Consider the following 21311-nt stretch of genomic DNA (forward strand, 5'->3'; position numbering starts at 1 on the left):
GGGAGTGCAGACCCTCCTTAAAAGGTCTTAACACTTGGGTGATTGCCACTTTGAAAATCCCCAGGGATGGGGGACCAATGACCTGTGAGGCAGCCTGTTCTTTCATTTGGGGACAGCCGCCCCTGGGAAGCGTCTCCTGGGGTTGAGCCAAAGCCTGTGTCCCTGAAGCTCCTACCAGCACAGTGTAAACGGACCCAGACTTAGTGTGGACTTCACTAAGTAAACGGACTTCAGGGGCCGGTCCTGGGGTCTGGGATGGGGAGGTGACATGCATCACCAGGCCTGGCGTGGCAGGTGCCACTCGAAAGCACTCGGGAAAAGGTAGCAGCTACTGTTACTGTTATTTTTAAATTGTGGTAAAATACCCATCCCATAAAATTGACCATCTTCATCACCGTTAAGTGCACAGTTCAGAAGTGTTGGGTTCATTCATCTCGTTGTGTGATCCATCCCCAGAGCTGTTTCCATCTTCCCAAGCTGCGACTGTACAAACTGAACACTGTCTCCCTCTTTCCCCTTTGCCACCCCTGGCAGCTTCTGTTCTACTTTCCGTCTCTGCATTTGAGCATTCTAGGTACCTCATACAAGGGAATCATAAGCATCTGTCCTTTGTCACTGGCTCATTTCACGTAGCATAATCTTGTCAAGGTTCGTTCATGTTGCAGGTTTTTCCTTCTTTTGAAAGCTGACTAATACTCCATCGTGTGTGTGTGCCACATTCTCCGATCCATGCATCTGTGGATGGACACTTGAGTTGCTCCCGCCATTTGGTTATTGCAAATAATGCTGGTATGAACTTGGGTGTACAATATCTTTTGGGGACTTACTACTTTATTATCAACATTGCTTTAACATAAGACCTCAAACCTGGAGTGGAACTGAGAAGTCACCTCTTTCAACCCGTTCCCCAGTGCTCGAGTCTACCCATCCGCGTCCTGCTGAGACGTCTCTGGCCTTGGGTGCATGTGAGGGGCGCAGTGGGGGCCCTCCTGCCTCCTAACGCCTCTGACCGTCCGAGGGCTGGGAGCTGGGGTGGCTGAGGGTGGAGGATCATGGCAGAGGGAAGCATACCCGGGCACCCTCTGTGGCTCCAGATGCACCACTAGGAGGAAGCAGATGAGGGTTGTGGCAGAAGAAACACAGATCTGATGCTGGGACAAACTTTCCTCCATGGCAGGAATTGAGGGACAGTGATGTTTACCAGGGAAGTCTTGGAGACTGAGGTCTTTAAGAACAGATTCCACTGCAGCTAACATTTAACCGCCCCGTGCAGTGAGGTGGGTCTGGTCAGCCCCATTTGACACGTGAGGAAAGCAGAGTTGGGGGAGATTAAATAACGCTCATTAAACCGGTTCTCAGGAAGGCAGGACTTTTGTCTCCTTGAATGGTGCCCAGCACCAGGGCTCTTGAAAGGCTAGTGGATCGATTTGTTCTTATTTATTTATATCCCACCTTATCTCAGAAGGAATTTGACAGACCAATGAACTACGGTAAAGTGAATCTGAATTTGAAAATGCCTGCTGCGGAATCTGTCGCCGTTAGGGATGTGTTCAGCTGTAAGTGACCCGACAAGCAGAGCCTGGAGCAGCGAGGGTTAGTGTTCTCCTGTGAAGGGAAGTCGGGAGGTGGGCAGTCCAGCCCTGGGCTGGCTGCTCAGGGACATCACCAGGGCCGGCACCTCTGTTCCCTGGCTCTTCCGCCCTCGGCAGTGGCTTTGGTCATTGTGGCCTAAAGGGGCAGCCAGTGCCTGCCCTGTGGGCAGGGGAGCAGGGCCGAATGGGGGTTGAACCAGCGACGGCGTCTGCTGCTGAATGCTAGATTCTCGCTGTGGGCAGGTTGGCAAGTGGAGTGTACCGGGATGTGCACTCTGCAGCCACCAACTGGAAAGGGGGTTTTGGTCCGTTACAGAGTAGACCGGGAGACAAGAACGGATGGGTGACTTTATAGCCGGTGAAGTCTGACTTAACTAGGATGCTTTGAAAAAGAAATCTTTTAAAAAGTGTGATGTTCAGCATGCTGAATTGTTACCTGTATATACAGCTGCAAGGAAAAGGAACTTCCACTAAAAGTAGCCTAAGCAGGATGGACTTTTGTTATCCAGCCCGAAGCCCAGAGGCGGCGGAGCCGGGTCCGCGATGGGCCGCCTTCTCCCACACGTCCGCGCTGCTGTCCCTGCACGTGCTGGCCGCCCTTCCTGGGCTGGCCCCTCCTGTCCTCAGGTGCAGTCGTGGTTGGGGGTGTCACATCAGGGGAAGGGGGACATCCATGGTTTGAGTCCCTAAGAGCCAGAGAAACTCCTGGAAGGCCCTTGGGTCTCCGTGGCCGGAACTGGGCTACCTGCTTCTCCTTACACCAGCCCCAGGTGAGGGGATGATGGGCTTGCCTTGAGCTAAGCCTTGGAGGGTCACCAGGATTTGCGGCAGCCCGTAGATGAGTACACAAGGGGGACTCTGTCAGCAGGGACCGGGGAAAGCACTTAGAGTCAGAGCGGGGTTTGGACTCATTGTGTTGTTGACCACAAGTCTGGGTTGCCATCCGTTGCACTGTGGCTTGTTTCAGAGCCCCTTGAGCTGCCCTGCGGTCTGCTTCGTTCTCTGCCAGCTGCAGCGATGGGTGGACAGTGGGGAGGGGGCAGGAATTAGGGCCCAGGCTATTCCATCCCCACGGAGGGGTCCTGAGACAGGAGATGGTGTGTCCAGTGGGGGTGGGGCTTCTGGAGAGGAGGGATGCCCCTGCCCCGCCCCCAGGAGGGGAAATTTCTTTTTGTTTGTTCTCTCAAGCTCCTTTTTCAAGAAACACAAGCATATGGCAGCGGCTGGTGCGGGGGCCGTGTTTGGGTGGTGTGTGTGCTTGCCTTTTGCATGGTTGAGTGTATTTTTTCACCAGCCCCAGCACCCAGCTGGTACACAGGGGAGGGAGATTGAGTCAGAGGTGCTCCCCTGGCATCCGGAAAATTCCAGCTCTTTCCAGAGGTGGTTCTGGGGTTCCCAATGGGGAAAGGATTAGAGAACATTTTGGCAAACCCAGGCCTGAGCTTCGTGGGGGTCTGAGCTGAGGCCTGTGCATCCAGATGATGAGGATGTGGACCAGGATTTGTGAGTGGGGTGCAGGGAGTGGAGGGCTCCTGGGCTCATTTCCTGAGGCTGCTGTGACAAATTACCGCAAACTTTGTACCTTAAAACACCCAAAACTTACTCTCACAATTCTGGAGGCCAGAACAAAATCTGTGCTGCTCAGTCGATTCAAGGCATCAGCAGGGCCGTGGTCCAGCCAGGGGTTCCTGGGAGAACCTGACCCTTGCCCCTTTCAGTGTCAGGTGGCCACCAGCATCCTTTGGCTCGTGGCTGCATTGCTCCGGTTTTCACAGCTGGCCTCTCCAGGTCCCTCTCTGCCCCGTCTTCAGCTGGCCTCCTCTCCTGCGTGTGTCAGATCCCCCTCAGCCTCCTGGAAAGGAGACGTGTGATGGCACTTGAGTCCCACCTGAGTATGTAGGATCATCTTCTGGTCCCGTGGCCGTAATGTTATCACATCTGCAAAAGTGACTTTTCCATAAAGGTGACATTTCAGGCTCCAGGGGATTAGGGTGTGAATGTCTTTTGGGGTCTACTTTTGGGCCTGTCAGAAGTCCCTAAAGGCAAATTTGAGCAGCCATTCTTGTAGATGGGCTCTCCTATAGTATATGCTGGTGAGGAAGAGGAGGGTGAATGGGGATTCCCAGCTGGCCTATCTCAGCTCTCCCCCACTCTGTGTGCATACCTTTGGACACCCCAAACGTAGCTCCAGGCTCCATCCTCCCTTCTAAACAGCTGCCCCTTGGGGGCACACCACATCCACATGGCCTGTCCTCAGGGTGTATCAGTTATCTATCACTGTGTAACAAGTAGCCCCAAATTTAGCAACGTCAAACAACTGTCATTTCTCATGTTAATCTCTCACAGTTGGAACTTGACTGGGCTCAGCTGGGTGGTTCTTTCTCAAGGTCTGCCCTACAGTTGCAGTCGAAAGACAGTTGGAGCCCTGGCTGGTGTAGCTCGGTGGATTGAGCCCTGGCCTGCAAATAGAAAGGTCGCCGGGTCAGTTCCCGGTCAGGGCACATGCCTGGGTTGTGTGGGTCAGGTCCCCAGTTGGGGGTATGTGAGAGGCAATTGATCGATGTTTCTCTTGCACATTGATGTTTCTCTCCCTTTTGTCCCCTCTCTCTAAAAATAAATAAGTAAAATCTTAAAAAAGGATGGCTGGGGCTGGGGTCATCTCAAAGACTTTCTTGCTGGCCAGATAGCCGGTCTGGGGAAGAGCCAGGCACGTGGAGATCCACTTGGCCTCTGCAGCACAGCGTCGTCACGATGGTCAGGCTTCTCGCTCATTGGCTCACCGCTCCAGTGGTGTGCGCACAGGGAGAAGCTCGGAGAAGCCTAGTGCCTTTTGGGACCTGGCCCTGGAGGTCATGTGGCAGCACTTCTGAGCACTCTGTGGGTGAGAAGCAAGGTGTTAGGGCCCATATTCAAGAGGAGGGGGATGGCACGTCACCACTTGATGGGACAGGTATCAGAGTTTGCGTCATATTTAAAGCCACTGTGGGAGGACACACCAGAGAAGAGGCCCCAGGGACCCAGAATGGGGATTTGTTTGCCCAGAGGTTTCTGGGGGCCTGAGTACCCAGTGATGGCCTGGCACAGGTGTGGGCCCCAGTGGGGCGAGTCTTCCTGGGCCTGAGGCTGCCTGCCCCTTGGAGGAGGGCTGGAGCGGGGCCTCTGAGGTGCAGGCCCAGCCTGGGGGCCATGGTGCCGGGTGTTTCCTGCTGGACAGTCCCAGGGTCTGCCCACGGTTTGTGTCCAAAGCTTTCCAGGGGTCTGTGCCAGCTCCCCTCTAGCCTCGGTGAGGAACCCACACCACATCATGCCTGCTCATGCCTCAGTCTGTGCTTCCCCCGCTGTCCATGGTGCCCCCTCCTCACCCGCCCACCTTCTTCACATCTCCTGATTCTTTCAAACCTGCCCCTCCCCTCAGACGCCCCTCCAGGCCCAGTTCTGTATACCAGCCTGGTACCAGGCAGACCCAGGAAGCACAGAGGACCTGGTGGTCTCGTGGGGGCCCAGGTACCACTGCCTCTTGGCAGAGGAAGAGTGGCAAGGGTGGAGGGAAGGAGGAGTCGTGGGAGCCCAGCTGGGGGCGGCAGACCCCTGGAGGGTCAGGACAGGAGGCACCTTCATGCCTGCAGAAGCTAAGAGTGAGCCAGGCAAGGAGAGGAGTGTCTCTTACAAAGGCCATGAAGGTGCTAAGACCCAGGAGCCAGAAGACAGTCATGTTCAGGGGCCTGGAGACTCAAGGGGCAGGGTCTGGGTTCCCATTTGGGCCACTGGCTAGGGAAGGCATCTTCCAGAGGCATATCTTTGGGCTCGGAGTACAAGCCCTTTGCCCTCAGGCCCAGGGAGGAGAAGGACCCTTCTGGGGGTCTCCTCACTGCTCCGGCCCTGGGGCCCCACGGGCAGGGAAGCAGAGTGCTAGCTGAGGTCCCCTCTCACTCCAGCCGGCTGAGCCCACTGATAGGTGGCTGCTCCAGAGGGCAGAGGCTGAAGGCTTTGTCATGGGGTAGAAGGAGCATGGGTTCAGTTGGCAAGATCTGGGTTCATCTCCTGGCTTTGCCACATCCTGGCTCTGGGGCCTTTGGGCAGGGGCACGAGCCTTCGAGTCCTCTGGAACGTGAGGTTGGTTGTGAGAATTACCTGTATACCGGGGGCTCGGCCGGTCCTGGATGCCCAGGAAACAGCCTGGGCGCCCCTTCCCTCCCTCCCTCCATCTGTGGAGCCCCCGCAGAGGGAATGGTGGCCAAGCCCACCCTTGGCGCTTGCTCTTGGGCCCTTTTTTGTGCATCTGTGAGTGCGTCTCTGAGCCCCTGCGCTCGTGGTGTGAAGGGGTGGCCCCGGGCCCCCACCATCACATGCGCAGACCCTGCCTCGGGTCCCCTCTGCCTCCAGCCAGGAACACGGCCAGCCCCACGGGTCTCGTCAGCTGCCCAGCTGGCCTGTCCACTGCACCTGGGGTTCCACGATTAGCCCCTGAATTAGGAGTGAGTCATAGAGTCCAAATCTCATGCTGGTTTTGTCACATAGTTTGCTTTAGAATGTCCTGCCTCTGGGTCTTGGTATCTTTACCCTTAAAATGGGTGCGGTCCCCTCCACCCTTCCATGCTCCCCGGATGGAGGTCATGGGTGTCACAATGCTTGGAAACAGGGTGGTTGCCTCCGAGGGGAGGTCGAGGCCCCATGCAGGGGCGCCTGGCAGGCAGCCGTGGTTGGCTGGCGTGAGGGTGGCCGTCCAGCCTGGGAAAGGAGGAAGGAGCTGGCAGTGGAAGCAGGACAAGGAGGGAAGGGGGTGAGGGTGTCGAACCCCTGGATGAAGGCAGCCTCTGGGATGGTGGGTGGGCAAAAGGGAGTTTTTTAATGGGCCAAGCTGGGAGGTTCCTCTGTAGCCCTAATTTTTGGCATGTACCCCCTTCCCACCTCTGACCCCATCAGCCCCATTCACTTCTGTGGGGTCACATGTCACTGGGGGGTGGTCGGGTACTCACCAGAGCAAGCACCTGTCCCCCCAGGCATCCAGGCCATGGGCAGCGGAAAGGACAGGCTGAAGGACACCTCCCCTCAGCCTCTCAGCTGGCCCGGAGCACCCAGTGCAGGGTGTTTGGGATCAGAAGCCTGGCTGAAATGATGTCCCCTTGCCCTGGCCCCAGGGCCGCCTGGAGTGAGCTTTCTGGGCCCGGCCTCTGTGGGTGCCTCCCACCTGCAGGCAGGCCTGCCTTGGGTGGTGGCAGCAGTGACTCAGGCACAGACACAAGCTCTTGGCTAGTCTTTTGCCCAGGGACCGGGCTGGCCTCCAGCTCTCAGTCCCAGCAAAGCTGCCACTGTCTAGAGAAGGAATCCTGACAAGGGAGGGAGGAGGCAGGCGGGCAGAGCTGAGGGAACTGGAGTCAGGGTGTTGCAGCTGGAAACGTCCTCAGGGAGCAGGCTGTACCTGGCTACATGTCAGGACCCCCTGGGAACTCAAAAATACATTTGTTCTGGGCCCCACTGTGGACCTGTTGCCTCAGGGCTCCTGGGGCCCAGGAGCCTGGGGATTGGACTGGCAGGTGTTGGCAGCACCTGTGCTACCTGCTTGCCTCCCCCGCAGATGGGCAAGCAAGACTAGGAAGCTGAGTGGTGGGGACAGTTTCACATAGCAGTGCTCCCGCAGGCCAGGAACCTGGGATCTTCTCTCCGCGTGATGCAGCTCTGCATTCGGGGGCTCTGTCCTCTCTGGCCCACGCTGGACCTTCAGACTCATCAAGGGAGTAGCTGCCTCCCGTGACCTCCCTGGATCAAGTGGTCCTTCCCCCTGCTTTGGGAGGCCCCCTCTCTTTGTCCCCTTCCTCGAGGAGCCCTCCCAGCCCCATCTCTCACCTTACTAAGTGAAATTGACTATTTCGGACCTGAAGGCAGGACCGAATGTCTGTCACTTTGTCTTCCCTTTTGGTGTCAGCCCTTGTTCTCAGAGGCTGAGAGGGCGTTTGGGCTCCTGGCCCTGCTGGTCCCTGTGTTGTGGGCTGACCGACCCCGTCCTGCTTTGCCCGGGGCTAGGGCGTTTCTGGGCTAACCCCCGGAAAGTTCCGGGTGAACCAGGGCGAGTCAGTCAGCCTGGCTGAGTGTGACAGAAGGCAGCTCACACAGTGATGCTTCACCCCAGACATTCTGCCAGGTGTCTAGGTGTTGCTAGTGCTGTGGGTCCTGGGACCGTACTTGGGAGAGCACCTGTTGGGGACACCTGTCTGGCCCAGAAGCCTCCCTCCCTTTCAGTTCCAGGACTGCCCCTCCGTGACCTAACTCCACCCAGAGCTGCGGCCTCCCGCAGTGCCTCGTGTGTTTGGAGAGCCAGGCAAGCTGGAAGTTGTCACACACTCTGCTTATAGCTTGCAGACATCCTGGCTCCCACCTGAAGGGGCTGACTGTCACACTCGCTAGTTCCTGAATGCTTGTTGAGCGCCTGGGAAAACCCAAGTAGAGTTTGAGACAGTGGGGACACGGGTTACCCGAGAGGCACGGTCCCCGGCCTCCCAGAGCTCACGTTCTAGTTGGGGGAAGCCAGGCAGGAAGCCCACGGACAGGCGACTTCAGATCCACGGAGAAGATAAAAGAAGACACGGGGAGTGAGTGTATGGGGTGGGGACTGCCCGTGTGGCCCCATGGTCAAGGAAGGCTCCAAGGAGCTGGTGATCGGCCGAGGCATGGGGGAGCAAAGGAGGCAGTGAGCGGGAGGAGGTGGAAACCTGGAACAGCCTTCCCCCAGGGAGGAACCTCGTGTCAGAGGCCCTGGGTGGCCCAGGTCACCGGGGACCTGTAGCCGAGGGAGTGTTGCTTTCCATTCTGCCTACACTGGGGAGACCACCAGAAGCTTCTGAGCAGGAGAGCAACATGGGATTTATGCGGCTGCTGTTTGCATGAAGGATCGGGTGGGGGCACACAGAGAGGCAGGGAATCGGGTGAGGAATCGCTGCCCGGTGTGGGCAAGCGAGGATGGCGCCCTGGGTGGGCAGGTGACGAGGCGTGGACAGATGTAAGTGTGCTCTGGAGGCTGCTTTATAAATGACAGAGAAGGGACTCTGGGATGAGGCCTCAGTGTCAGCCTGGGCACCCTGAGTACCCTGAGCGGGCGGCCGGAGAGAAACAGATCTGAGCGAGAAACACGGGACTGTGTCCCCTTCGAGCTGCTGGTTCAACGTGGAAGAATAATGCAGGAGGCAGGCGGGAGGTGGCGTCTCAGCAGAGGAGGGGAGAGAGCAATTGAGAGTCACCAGCACGTAGGTGTTATTTAAAGCCAACCAACTGCCTAGCAGTGAGGCAGGGTGTTGGGCAGGGAGGGGAGAGGGCCCAGGACCCAGGAGTGTTTGCCAGTCATGCCAGGAGGTGGGAGGAAAACCAGGTATGTGGCACCGTGGCAGCTTCTGGAGGTGTTTGAGGACAGAGAGGGTGCTCCTGGTCTCCCTGCCTGCCTCTTGGCCCTTGTAGACCTTGCCTACCCAGGAGCCCAAGGGTGGCTGGAAGTCCCTGGTCTCTGAGGGCTTCCTGGCCACTTTGCCCCAGGGCAGGAGCCAGCTGCCCATCACCCATGGAGTCACTTCTGATGTTCTCTCCCGGGTCTCTCCCAGGTTCCACAGAGCAGTACTTAGCCGTCTCCAGCCTCACCCCTCACTTAGCCCCCGTCCTCCGTCCCCCCGTTTCCCGGTGCGTGATGGCTCAGGCTCTGGCCTCAGTTCTCACTTTCCCCTTCTCCAGGGACTTTCTTCTGTTTATGCTTGGGCACTTGCCTCCTGGTGAGCTGCGTGTTGTACTTTGTGTTCTCTGTGCCTTACAGTCTTTTGGTTTTATTGGGTGGTTTTTTTCCCCTCCCTCATTTTCAGTTTAGAACCAGCCCATCTAAGTGGTTGATCCTACGTGGTCCCAGCGGACCTGGTCTGGGTCTCCTGTGTGCAGGGGTCATGGCTCATGGCTCCCAGCCCCCCGCTGTTGCCCTCCTCCCTGGCCACTGCAGCCACAGCCACAGGGACCCGACCCCTCTCTTAGAGGCTGGGCATTTGCAGGAGGAGCTCCCTCCTTCGTCCCCGAACACACGCACCTGCCCAGGGCTGGGCCTCCTTGGGTTCTGGCACAGGACAGAGAGCCCTGGAAGCCCAGATGGCCAAGACCAGGAGTCAGGGGATGGCCCACAGCCCAGCGTCCTTGCACTTGCTCCGTCAGCCCTCCCTTTCTGACTCCCTGGGTCCTTCCTAAACGGATTAGGAGTCCTCCGCAGCTGACGGGCACAGTCTGGAGGCCAGGGCTGGAATGCCGTCTGGTGCCTCCCGCTTCACCTTGATTTGATTTGGACGCTCGCAGCTGGGAGGCTGGTAGCCAGAGGCCTCTCTGGGAATGGTTCAAGGGACGGGTGAGCAGGGGTGGCTGAGAGGAGGGAGCGACTCTCAAGTGCACAGGCAGGCAACCCTCGCGTCTGGTCGGGCCCCAGAAGGCCCCTGCCGTGGCGCCTGGCTGCCTCTCGGGCCGTTAGCACGTCTTCCTTGTGGTCTGTCAAGCCCTCGGCATCCTGAGTACTGTGGGTTTTGAACTTTTATAATACTGCAGCCTTGGGGAGGCTGATAAACATTTAGAAGTGAGCTCAGTCTGCATTTCGGCCAGCTGCTGACTGGCCTGTTGCTGAGACCAGTCTTTACCCACAGCCCAGCGGCAGGCTGGGGCTGGGATGGGACCGGAGCTGAGCTCTGACGCGCAACCAGCTCCTTTGAGTGTGTGTGTGACCGGCGTTGGACGCCTCTCGCCTCGTTGTGTGTGACGCGCTTGGACATTGGCTTTTCTGTGTCACTGATTTCATGACCCACTTAAAGGCCCCAGATCTTGGTTTGGACCACAGTGCCTTGGTCCATCCTGTATGTCGGGCCCTGAGCAGTGCCCTGGGGGTGCTGCAGTGACAAGCAGACTGACCCTTCCCTTCTCAGACCTTAAGGTCCAGGGGCAGCTACAGTGACGGAAGACACTCTGGGCTTGGCATCTTTCCTGGTGCCAGGCCCAGCTGTTACCCGCCCAGTGCTGTCCCCTAACCCCCACATCCCTGGTCACGTGTGCAGACTCCTCACCCTGACCAACTGGAAGTAAAGAGGCCGGATTCACAGGCTCCCTCTGGCCCTGGTCGCTGCTCACTCCCCTGAACTGGTGCCTGAGTCCCGTGCACAGGGCACTAGATGGGGCTGAGCCCAGAGAGGGACACCGACCATCCTCTGCCCTCTCCTTTGCTTGGACTGGTGAGGGGGCAGCTGCCTCAAAGGAGGGCACTGGCTCTGGGGAGGCCTGGAGGGGCTCCCCGGACCTGGTCCTGGGGTGCGGCCAGGGAGGGGCAGGGTGGAGCAGGAACTGAGGGAGGCCGACCTTTCTATCTGGTGGATGCCCGGGCCAGGCTGGGGGGACGGTGGCAGCAGGCCCATTTCCTGCCTGGGGGATTCCTGAGAGGGGGCCCTGGCCCGAGGGGGCCTCAGCAAGGGGGAGGATGCAGCTCTGTTCCCCAGGGGCCTTGTGACAAGGGGGACAGAGTCCGGTGTGAAGGGAACCCTGGTCTGGGACAAGCAACCTCTGGACCTCTGAGGCTGAATTCCGACACCCGGGGGGTAGACTGGCCCAGAGGCCTCGGGGTAGTGGCCTTGCCCAGGGGAGCATGTGGCTTGATGCAGAGCTGTGAGGGAGGAGCTCCAGACCAGGTGGGAGGCCAGCCAGAGCACCTGACCCAACCAGGCAGGAGGTGGGGGAGCCTTCCCGACAGAGGCCGCAGTGGAAAGCGGAGTGGGCAGTCAGTGGGTGACGCAGGAGCCAGGAAAGGCACTCGGGGCAGGGAGAGTGGAGCCCTTGACAGCTGGGGAGCCACAAGAATGTTGGTACGTTTGGGGGCTGGTGACACTTAGAATACCCGGAACACGGGGGTCTAGACCGGGAACCTTGAGTACCAAGCTGAGTCAAGAACTAGTGGGGGTAGGAGAGAGCCACAGTGGATGTGTGAGCAAGAAAGAGCTGTGGGTAGAGTGGCATGCGTGGAAGAGGTGATGGGTGGGGTTCCAGACACACTGGTCACAGTTCTGGGCTCAGCTCTGGGGCTGCAGGCGTTGGGGGGGTGTGCTGTGGGGCACCCCACCCCCCCCAGTCATCCTGCCATCTGGGCCCACATCCGTAAAGGCTACCTGGGATCCGCTGCGTGTGCAGGCCCGCCGAGGCCCTAGCTCCATCGTGCATGTGAGACCTCAGGAGAAGAGAAGGCCAGGCCTTGATCAGCCCCACCTGGGAAGCAGAGACAGCTCTGGGGTCCGGGGCCAGGCCAGGTGGGGTGGGGTGGGCACCCAGCACGTGGGCCACGCCTGGTGGCACATGCCCACCTCTGTCTACTTCCTCTCTTTCTCTCCAGGTGACCATGGCCTTACTGGGGAAGCGCTGCGACGTCCCCACCAATGGCTGCGGGCCTGACCGCTGGAGCTCCGCCTTCGCCCGCAAAGACGAGATCATCACCAGCCTTGTGTCTGCCTTAGATTCCATGGTGAGTGCCCCTGCCCGCCCCAGAGGAGAGGGACACCAGCTTCATCACCGGGCATTGGCGCTTGAGTCCCTCCTCTGGCTCTGAGAGCAGCCTCCATGCGCCCGAGCCTCAGAGCCCCCACTGCGTCAGCGGCCTGGGCCGGTGTCCGGGGTGGGGGCTGGAGTGAGACTGAGGCTGTAAACACCCCGGCTGGGGAACAAGCCTGGCTCCCGCCCTCATCCCCTCGTCCTCGTCTCACGATCTCCTGCCTTTCAAGGCCCATTGTGGCCGCGCTCACAGGTCTTCCCCACAGCACCTGGAGGCCAGGTGTGGGCGGTGATGCGTTAGAAAGCTGTAAACTCCACCGTTCAGCCAGAGCTGCGGCTGCGGCTGCGTCCTGGGGCTGAGGCGGGAAACGGGGCTCCATGCAGCACTCCTCAGGCACCTCGGCCTACGCACCTAGGCTTGTAGCAGTTCACCCCCCCACCCCCCCCCCCCGTGAGGAAATAATAATGTCGTTTTCCTTTAGTCTTTTCCTGGGGGAAAGTTCTGTGATGGAGGGTAGGCAGGTGTTTTTTGAAAATCTGCATTTTTAGGATGGTGAAGTTGAAGTTCAGAGTGGGGAGTACCTTGCCTGAAATCACAGTGCGGCCAGTTTCTAAAGTGGACTTGGGTGCAAAGTCTTCAGTTCCCCTGGGACAGAGGACCTCCTTCCAGACGGTTCCTGCTGTGGGTGCTTTGAGGGCAGCTCAGGTGGTATTTGGGCCAGAGACAGGAGGTGCCCCTGGGAAAGCCAGCTGGGTGCGCCCCTCCCCCGGGCAGGAGCCCAGCCCTCTGTCCTACAGAGTGCGGTTTTGGTGGTGGTGGAAGTCTAGCTGACCCGGGCAGTGACAACCCCCATAAAATACAGCAAATAACTCAGTTGCTCAGTTGCACTAGTCTCATTTCAAGTGCTAGTGGCCACAGTATTGGACAGTGGAGAAAGAGAACTTTTCCATCACGCCAGAAAGTTCTTTGGACGGCACTGGTCCAGAGGGGTTTTCAGAGGTTCCTTGCAGCTTGGAGGAGCCAATGACTTTGTCACTGCCAGCCTGGTGACATGAATAAGACAGGCTATCCCAGCTCTGGGGCCCTTAATGGGTTTCCTGAGGGACCTTCATGGGTGGCATGGAGCTTGCTTGGAGGTGACTGAACTCTGGCATCCTCCAGGGCTCAGGGCCAGGCTCCTCAGAGGGTCTGCAGGGCTGTGAAGCCCAAGTGTTCTCTGTTCACTCCCACCCCCCTACCCCACCCCTCATCTCAGACCCTCCCCCCACCCCTGGCATTTCCTCACAGCTCCCATTCTTGGTGCCTGGGGGTGAATGGGGCCTCAGCTCCTTCAGCTAAGAAGTGACCCCACAACAAGGCCCTCCTCCAGCTCTGACAGCCACTCCTTTGTTGGGAACAATCAGATCTATGCATCCCATTTGTTAATGTTCTGCCGCGTGTTGCAGAGGGGGAAGGGAGTGGCAGATTTTTGTTTTATCTTGGTGAACAGGAAACGAAACCCCCTTCAATAGGGGGTCCATGGAGACAGGCCTGCTGGCCCTGCAGTGTCCCAACTTCCTCTCCAGAGCGACTCCGGGATGGAGCTGGCACAGGAGGTGTGGTTATGACCCAGAGAGGGCGTGTCTAGATCCCTGCAGAGCTGTGATTAGAAGCCAGGCTTCCTGACTGGCAGCAAAGCATTACCTAACTCATATAAAAAACAGCATTTATTGGGCACTGACTGCATGCCACACGTTTTACAGGCAGGGTTTTCCTGGTGAGGTCGGTCAGAGGCCTGAGGTGGTGATGGTCTTGGTTAAGGCCCCCTATGTTAGGGCTTCCCATGCAGTAGGCCTGCCGGCCTCCACTCCAGGGATACAAATACACCTCTGCCTGGACACCTGCATGGGATGCCCCAGCTCTAAATTCTTTTCCGCCAGCCAGTCCCCCTGGAATTGCCATAGTCAAGCCCATTGAAACCGTTCGAGCTGGGCTGCTTGTCTCCATTGTACAGATTTGGAAACTAGGGACCAGTGAGGGGCATGGCTGCTCCAGTCTTTCAGGAAATGGCTGAGCTGGGATCGAAGCCTGGATCCGTCTGAGCCTTTGTTTTCCTGGGGCCCATCCCACCTCCTCCTCACCTGGGACTTGGAGAGCCCAGAACAGGATTGGCCCTGAGGCTGGGTCCAGGCCTAACATGGGAAGCCCACCCCAGAGCAAGGAGGACCTGGGAGGAGAAAGGGGCAGAGGCCTCGTGTCTTTGTCCTCCTCCAGCCTCCATAAACTTATCTTCTCCCCCTGACCTTGGCCCAGCTCCAGGGGGAAGGGGGTCATTCATGGACCCGCATTGCAGAATCTAAGACGAGTGTTGGAGGGACGGCCCCTCCCTGCAGCTGCTGGCAGGAAATCACCCCCCACCCCCAGAGCTGGCACGGAACTGTGCTGGGGTGGCGGACCTTCCCCCAGTTCACGTCCCCTGCTCCGCCCCCTCTCCGGCCCCATAGTGCTCAGCGCTCTCCAAGCTGAACGCAGAAGTGGCCTGTGTCGCAGTGCATGACGAGAGCGCCTTCGTGGTGGGCACTGAGAAGGGGAGACTGTTCCTGAACGCGCGGAAGGAGCTGCAGTCAGACTTCCTCAGGTTCTGCCGTGAGTACCCCGGGGCTCCGGAGGGCCAGGGGACGGTGTCCCCAGAGCAGCGTCGGGATGACTCTGTGTTGGGGGACGCCCAGGATTGGCGTTGTTGCCAGGGGCGGCCCCGGTTTTAGCTGGACTTGTGCAGCAGCCCCTCGGTGGACGGCGCCTGGCTGACTGCACCTGGGGCCCGCCAGACCCAGCCCGCCCCATCTGCTCGTTGACAGGAGACACAGGCCCAGTGTGGCCGCCCAGTTCCTGTGCGTCTCTGACACAGGGGCCGAGCCCATTGGTTCAGCTAACACTTGTTGAGTGCCTTCTGCGTGCAACACCCTTCACATTTGTCCTGGCGTCAACCTTATGAGGTAGGCACTGTCGTCATCGTAGCAACATAATCTCAGAGCCACCCGGTGGTTCGTGGGGATGCAGTGACTGAGGACACACCCAGCTGCTCGCAGGAAGTGCTCAGTAAATGCCAGCCGATCAATCGTGCTGCTGGCCAGGCCTTGCGCTGGTGCTCTGTTTACTTTTCCCAGCAGGCATAAGGCACAGTTACCGCTGGTTCACAGATGAGAAGCTGAGGCTCGGTGAGCATAAGCCACTTCCCCAAGGACGTAGCTGACGAGTGAGTGAGGCGGGGTGCCAGGCCAGGCCTCTGGTCCTGAAGCCCATGCCCTCTCTGCTCCACCCCTTCAAAGTCGGGGAGGTGCAGTGTGGGCACTCCCAGGCGCCCTGCCAGAGGGTCCTGGTCACTCTTGGCAGAGACCCAAGTTCAGGGCTTTGAGCCAGAAGCCCCGAGGCAGAGGGGTCACCCTGAAGCCCCCAACTCTTTAGCGCTACCCGAGCGTTCAGGGCCCCTTCCACCCCAGGCCCTGCCTCTGCGTCTGTACTCCCTGCGTTCCTCGTAGTCACGCCGGCTGTGTGGTGCTGCACTGCTAGCTCGCCAGCCTGGTCTGTCCCTTTTCCCCTTGCCTTTTGCTGTCCCCCGGCCCCCACACCGAAGGTTCTTATTCTCTTTTCTGTCTGTCAGATACCTCCCCAGCGCCCCCCAGGCCCCATTGCCCCCTGACCCCCTTGAACCTGTGCTGTGGATGCTCCCACACCACACCAGCCTAAATTTCCTGTGCCCTGAATTTCCCTCTGTGCCTGGTGCTCCAGCTTGGCAGTACCCGGGGGGAGGCCGCCCTCACCTTTCTGGTGGATTAGGTCCTACACGGGTAGGGCCGGGCCCCAGCGCCCAAGGCTAGCACTCAATCAGCATTCAGTCCCATGATTTGGGACTCAGAGCTCTTGGGTTGAGAGCAGCCCCTGGAGTCAGATACCTGGGGGTGCATCCTGACCCTGCCACCTGCCACCTGCCGGACCTCAGCCTCCCCCTCTGTAAAAGGGGAGAGCAGTTCTGCCCCCCTCACAGGTCGATCTGAGGAGTAAACGAATTAATACCTGGCAGTAGAACAGTGCCCGGTGCCTACTTCACACTTAGTGAACGCCAGCTCTTGTCTTACCGGTATTAGTGTTTTCATCACACCCCAGGCCTGGACCCTAGGATCAGCCATTTTAGGGAAAACTGTCCCCTAGCATTGGACATACCATTAGTGGGGACCAGCCGCTCCCCCAGCCAGTCTCCGCATCCCACTCAGCCCTCAGAGCCTGCCCCCTCGGCTGGGGGGCTGGGCCTGGGGAGCGTGGATGGTGGCAGGGTCTGTGGCCTCTCGGTGGCCAGGCTGGGAGTCAGACTGGGGCCCAAGGAAGGTGCACCTGGCTCCCTGGAGCCAGGCAGAGCCACTGTTTATAGCGCTGGGCGCTCAGCTGGGCTATTTCAAGCTTCACAGATCCCCGGAGGCGATCAGGCTCCAAGCTGAGAGGGGGCCTCTGGGCCCTCCTCTCATCACCTTTCCTCCAGTGTTTCTAGCACCTTCCCTGCCCAAGGATGCATTGACACTCAGCCTCCACCCTAGCCCAGCCTAGCAGGAACCTGTCTCTTTGCAGCCTCTCAGCCTCCTGGTGGGGTCCTTGTCATCCCCTTAGCAGAGTGGAAACTAGGGCCTTGGTTGTTTAACACAGAGCATTAGTGTCAGAGCACAGAAAGGGGCGGGTAGAACAGACATTCGGTGAGCCCTGGTTCCGAGGCAGGCCAGCTGATCGCCCGTGACAGCTCACAGACTGAGGCCCAGAGAGGAAGGAGACTTGCCTAAGGTCACACAGCAAGTTAGAGGCGACCAAGGATGAGACCCAGGCCCCATGACCAGCCCTGGTCCTAGGCAGGGTTTGCTCACTCATTAATTCTTCATTCATTTGTTTGTTCATTCGTTCATTCATTTGCATTTTGTGTTGGTTGCTCCGTCACTGGGCTCAGCACAGGGCAGGGACGCTGTAGCTCCCTGGGCAGGTGGTGAGGTGGGTGCTCACCACTGCCCTGCCGTGTGCTCTGTGTCCCACAGGAGGACCCCCGTGGAAGGAGCCGGAGGCGGAGCACCACAAGAAGGTGCCTCGGGGTGAGGTGGGCGGCCGGAACATCCCACGGTCTACCCTGGAACATGGCTCAGATGTGTACCTTCTGCGGAAGATGGTAGAGGAGGTGTTTGATGTTCTTTATAGTAAGATCCTTCCTCATTCCATTTGGGGCCCCCAGGTGGGTGGAGCCCTAGTCCCTGCCTAGGGACTAGAGGGGGACGAGGAGGTCTCCCTCTGTCCCACCACAGACCATGGGCAACACTTCACAGCAGGGAGTGTTGCCGCCAGCTCTCCCTTATCCTGCACCCCTAGGTGCGGATCTTTCACCCAGCCCCGTTTCCTGAACCACCATCCCCTCTGCCCCTGCTCTGGTCGCTGCCACCCCTCACCTGGAAATGGCCCCAGGCCTCCTCACCTCCCTGCTGCCCTCACCCACCTGTGACCAAGGGCATCTTCCCAAAGCATATATCTGACCCTGCTCTTCCCCCCACTGCCCTTGGGGACACTCCATCGCCCTCAGTGTGGTGTAAGCACACACTGCAGCCCCTCCCTGCCCACCTCCCCAGCTGTAGCTGTGCTGACCCACCTCATAGAACCACTTCCTGTTTCCCAGCACCTGTGGCTTCATTTCACGCCTCTTCGCCTTTGTGCCACTGTGCCTTTTGAGACTGCCTTTTCCTTTGTGTGGTGGACACCATGTTACTCTCTAAGGCTCAGCTCCAGGAAGCGCCCCCCACCACTCATCAGGGCCCCGTCTGGGGACCCACTGCACCTTGTCCCCTCCCTAGCCCAGTTGCTTTCAGCCTGCAGGTCAGGCCCTAGCAGCAGTGGGAGTTCAGAGGGCATTTGTTGAATGACCGAGTGAAGGCTAACTGGTCAGCCAAGTCCTTCTTGTGGGGAGGGACAGGCCTGGCCATTCTTGGGGAGTGTCAGGCTGCAGAGTCCCAGGGCCCAGTCGTAGCCTTCACGCTCCCTGGATGCCGCTGGGCAGGTCCCAAAGGGCCCCACCTCATTTATCTCCGACTTGCTTTATTCCTTTCTCTATTCAGTCTTTGGTTCTATGGAGCAAAGGTCTGTGAGGAAACGCTTGGTGTTGTGTAGATGTCAGGAGAAGGAGGCTGAGGGGTCAGGGGACCCAGAGGTCCTGGGTGGGTACACTGGCCACCCTGGGGCAAAGACTTGTCACTCGTGGTTGGCTGTGTCTCCGCACTCACTTTTGCCAGCTGCAGGGCTCGTGCCCAGAGCCCCGTGCACCCCTGCCCACTTGCCCTGGCCCCTTTCCCACCTTGGGCAGAGTCAGGGGCCGGTGAGGTGAGTGGCCTCATTCTGGCTCTGGGTGGGGGCTGTAGCCTGGCAGCAACAGCGGATGTTCCTGAGCCCAGGCCCCTGGGCCCTCCCACGCCCTCCCACCCCCTCGGTCCCCAGCCAGGCTCCCTCTACTCACCCTTCCCTTGTCCCTGCCGTCTCCTCATGTCTCTCCACTCTCTTTCTGAATCCCCTCTGCTTCCTCCTGACTTCTGACTCCCTTATCCTCTCTCCCTCTCTCATTCTCCTCGCCCACCCTCCCTCCCTGTAGCTTTTTGCTTCTAGTCTCTCTCCTGCCCTCTTGTCTTTCTCTTATCTCTCTCACCTCCTGCCCACGGCCCCAGGCCTGCTTTCCCTTCCACTCAGACGCCAGGAGTGGAGAAGAGAAAGGCAAAGGAAGCAGGGACGCCCTTGAGGGGAAGCCCTTGATGGGAAGCCCTGGTCCTCAGACAATGGCCTAATCCACAGCCCCCATCCACCAGCCTGTGGGGGTTATTCTGTGTGAAGTGTGCATTTAAGGAGCTGATGGGGTTCTGTATCCTGGGAGCCCAGCACCAAGGGGAGTCACTCACATGACCCCAGCTCTGGGCTATGCCCACCTCATCCTAGCTGCCTTCTCATACGAGGCCGTCTCTTCGACCCCTTCCCCCACAGGTGAGGCGCTGGGAAGGGCCAGCGTGGTGCCGCTGCCCTATGAGAGGCTACTCAGGGAGCCAGGGCTGCTTGCTGTGCAGGGGCTGCCCGAGGGCCTGGCCTTCCGGAGGCCAGCTGAGTATGACCCCAAGGCCCTCATGGCCATCCTGGAGCACAGCCACCGCATCCGCTTCAAGCTCAAGAGGTGAGTGAGGCAGCCTCTTGAGCCTGGGCATGGGCCAGGGTCAGGTGCCTGAACCAAAGGGCTGGGCCAGGAGGGTGATTTGTTTCTATTCTGCTCAGCCACTGGCGGTCACTTACCCAACCGGAGGGGAGGGGGTCTTCAGATCCCCATGGGGACCCCTGGTTGTGAAAGCTCCCAGCCCGATGGTGGAGGTGGGGCGAGAGCCCTGTCATGGAGTGTGATCTGAGCCAGGCACTCAGCCCCGGAAGCCCTCCCAGGGGACCTCTGTGTGGCAGCGAGGCTGCAAGAGACTTGGTTGGGGGAAAATAGCACCAGTAGTACCACAGGTATCAGGAACCACCTGTGCATGTGTGGCGGCGGGAAGCCAGCCTTAGGGCCATCGGAGCTTGGGCCCCACCGTCAGCACGCACGCTGGGAAGAAGAGAAACACGATGGGAAATGGCAGGCAATTAACTGCAGCTGAAACGACACGGCTGGAGGACTGAGGCACAGAGGCCGAGGGCAGGGCGCGGGTCCTCCGGTGGCCCAGCCATGTGGCCCTGGCCACAGCACACCCCACCGCAGGCCTGCGCCCCCACCTGTGAAATGGGGAATGGCCCCTGTCCTGCGCACCTCACAGGCTGTCTTATCCTGTGGACGGAGGGCTGAGGGGCTGCGGAGGGAGAGGTGCAGCCAGTGGGACAGGCGTACGGAGCTGTTGTGTGTCCTTCTCTCCTTACCCAGGCCACTCGAGGATGGCGGGCGGGATTCAAAGGCTCTGGTGGAGCTGAACGGTGTCTCCCTGATAGCCAAGGGGTCTCGGGACTGTGGCCTACACGGCCAGGTCTCCAAGGGGCCTCCCCAGGACCTGCCCCCCACTGCCACCTCTTCCTCCATGGCCAGCTTCCTGTACAGCACCGCACTCCCCAACCACACCATGAGAGAGCTCAAGCAGGAGGCGCCTGCCTGCCCACTTGCCCCCAGCGACCTGGGCCTCGGCCGGCCCGGGCCTGAGTCCAAGACTCCCGCTGCTCAAGACTTCCCCGACTGCTGTGGTAAGCTGCTGCCGGGACCCCCAAGTGTGGGGGCGGGACAGAGGTCACTCACACGAGGCCAGTCAGGATGCCCAGGCCCTCCTAAACCAAAGGTGAAGTGTCGGGGCAAGGGGCTGGGCAGGACAAATGGGGTTCCAGCTTAGACCTAACCAGATTCCAGGCCCTCACTCAGCTACCTGTGAGCAGTGTCCTTGACCTGAAACCAAGAGACTCCCAAGAGGACTAGCAGAGGAGTCTGTGGAAAGCATGCTAACCAGTCGCATGCATTTAATAATCACCTACTGTAAGCACCAGTGGCTTAGGGGCACTGGCAGCATCAGAGAATGCACAGCTGGGTACAAGAAAGACCCGTGTTCATCTCCTGGCTTCTCTTCTCAGTGGCTAAGTGTCCTGAGGCAAATCTCTATCTCTGTGAGCCTCAGTTTCCTCATCTATGAAATGAGGATGCCAGAAGTACCTACCTCATGGCGCTGTCATGATTAAACAACACAGCGTGTTAGAAATGCACATGATCAGGCACCACCGAAGTCCAGCTGCACCTGGAGAGTTGCGGGCGGGGCCAGCTATCTGTGCATTGGGAGGTCCACCAAGGGCTCAGGTGAGAGGACTGCTGCATTGAAACACACCCAAAGCTTGGCACACAGCATGTTCTTCTAAGTTACATTTACTGCCATTATTATGAGTAGGAGAAAAAGGATGCGCCTCCCCCCCCCCCACCCCGCACACAACTGTGTGGGCTGAGCAGGGGATGGGACTCACTTGCCTGAAACAAGTGTCCCCCCCTGTAAAGGGCAACCTCAGACATCCTGCCCTCCCTGACCTGTCGTTTGAGTAGCAGACTGTTAAGGAATGGCACAGGCCTCTGATGAGGGAACTTGCCAGAATTCACGCTCACAGGACTCAGTTCCGGGGCATTTGTTTTGGGTGAGACGGTTATGCTGGAGCCA

At 59.0% G+C, this 21311-nt stretch overlaps 1 protein-coding gene across 1 annotated transcript in view; it reads left to right on the forward strand.

Annotated features, from left to right (window-relative positions):
* Nucleotides 1–21311, forward strand: part of GTF2IRD1 (GTF2I repeat domain containing 1) — a 101122-nt gene that overhangs the window by 18585 nt on the left and 61226 nt on the right. Inside the window, 5 exon segments of the mRNA XM_036020081.1 lie at nucleotides 11968–12096; nucleotides 14607–14748; nucleotides 17175–17330; nucleotides 19147–19330; nucleotides 20054–20364. Of these exon segments, the coding sequence (XP_035875974.1) occupies nucleotides 11974–12096; nucleotides 14607–14748; nucleotides 17175–17330; nucleotides 19147–19330; nucleotides 20054–20364 (916 nt within the window). The 5' untranslated portion in view covers nucleotides 11968–11973.

This window comes from Phyllostomus discolor, chromosome 3 (assembly GCF_004126475.2).
Source record: "Phyllostomus discolor isolate MPI-MPIP mPhyDis1 chromosome 3, mPhyDis1.pri.v3, whole genome shotgun sequence".
NCBI lineage: Eukaryota > Metazoa > Chordata > Mammalia > Chiroptera > Phyllostomidae > Phyllostomus > Phyllostomus discolor.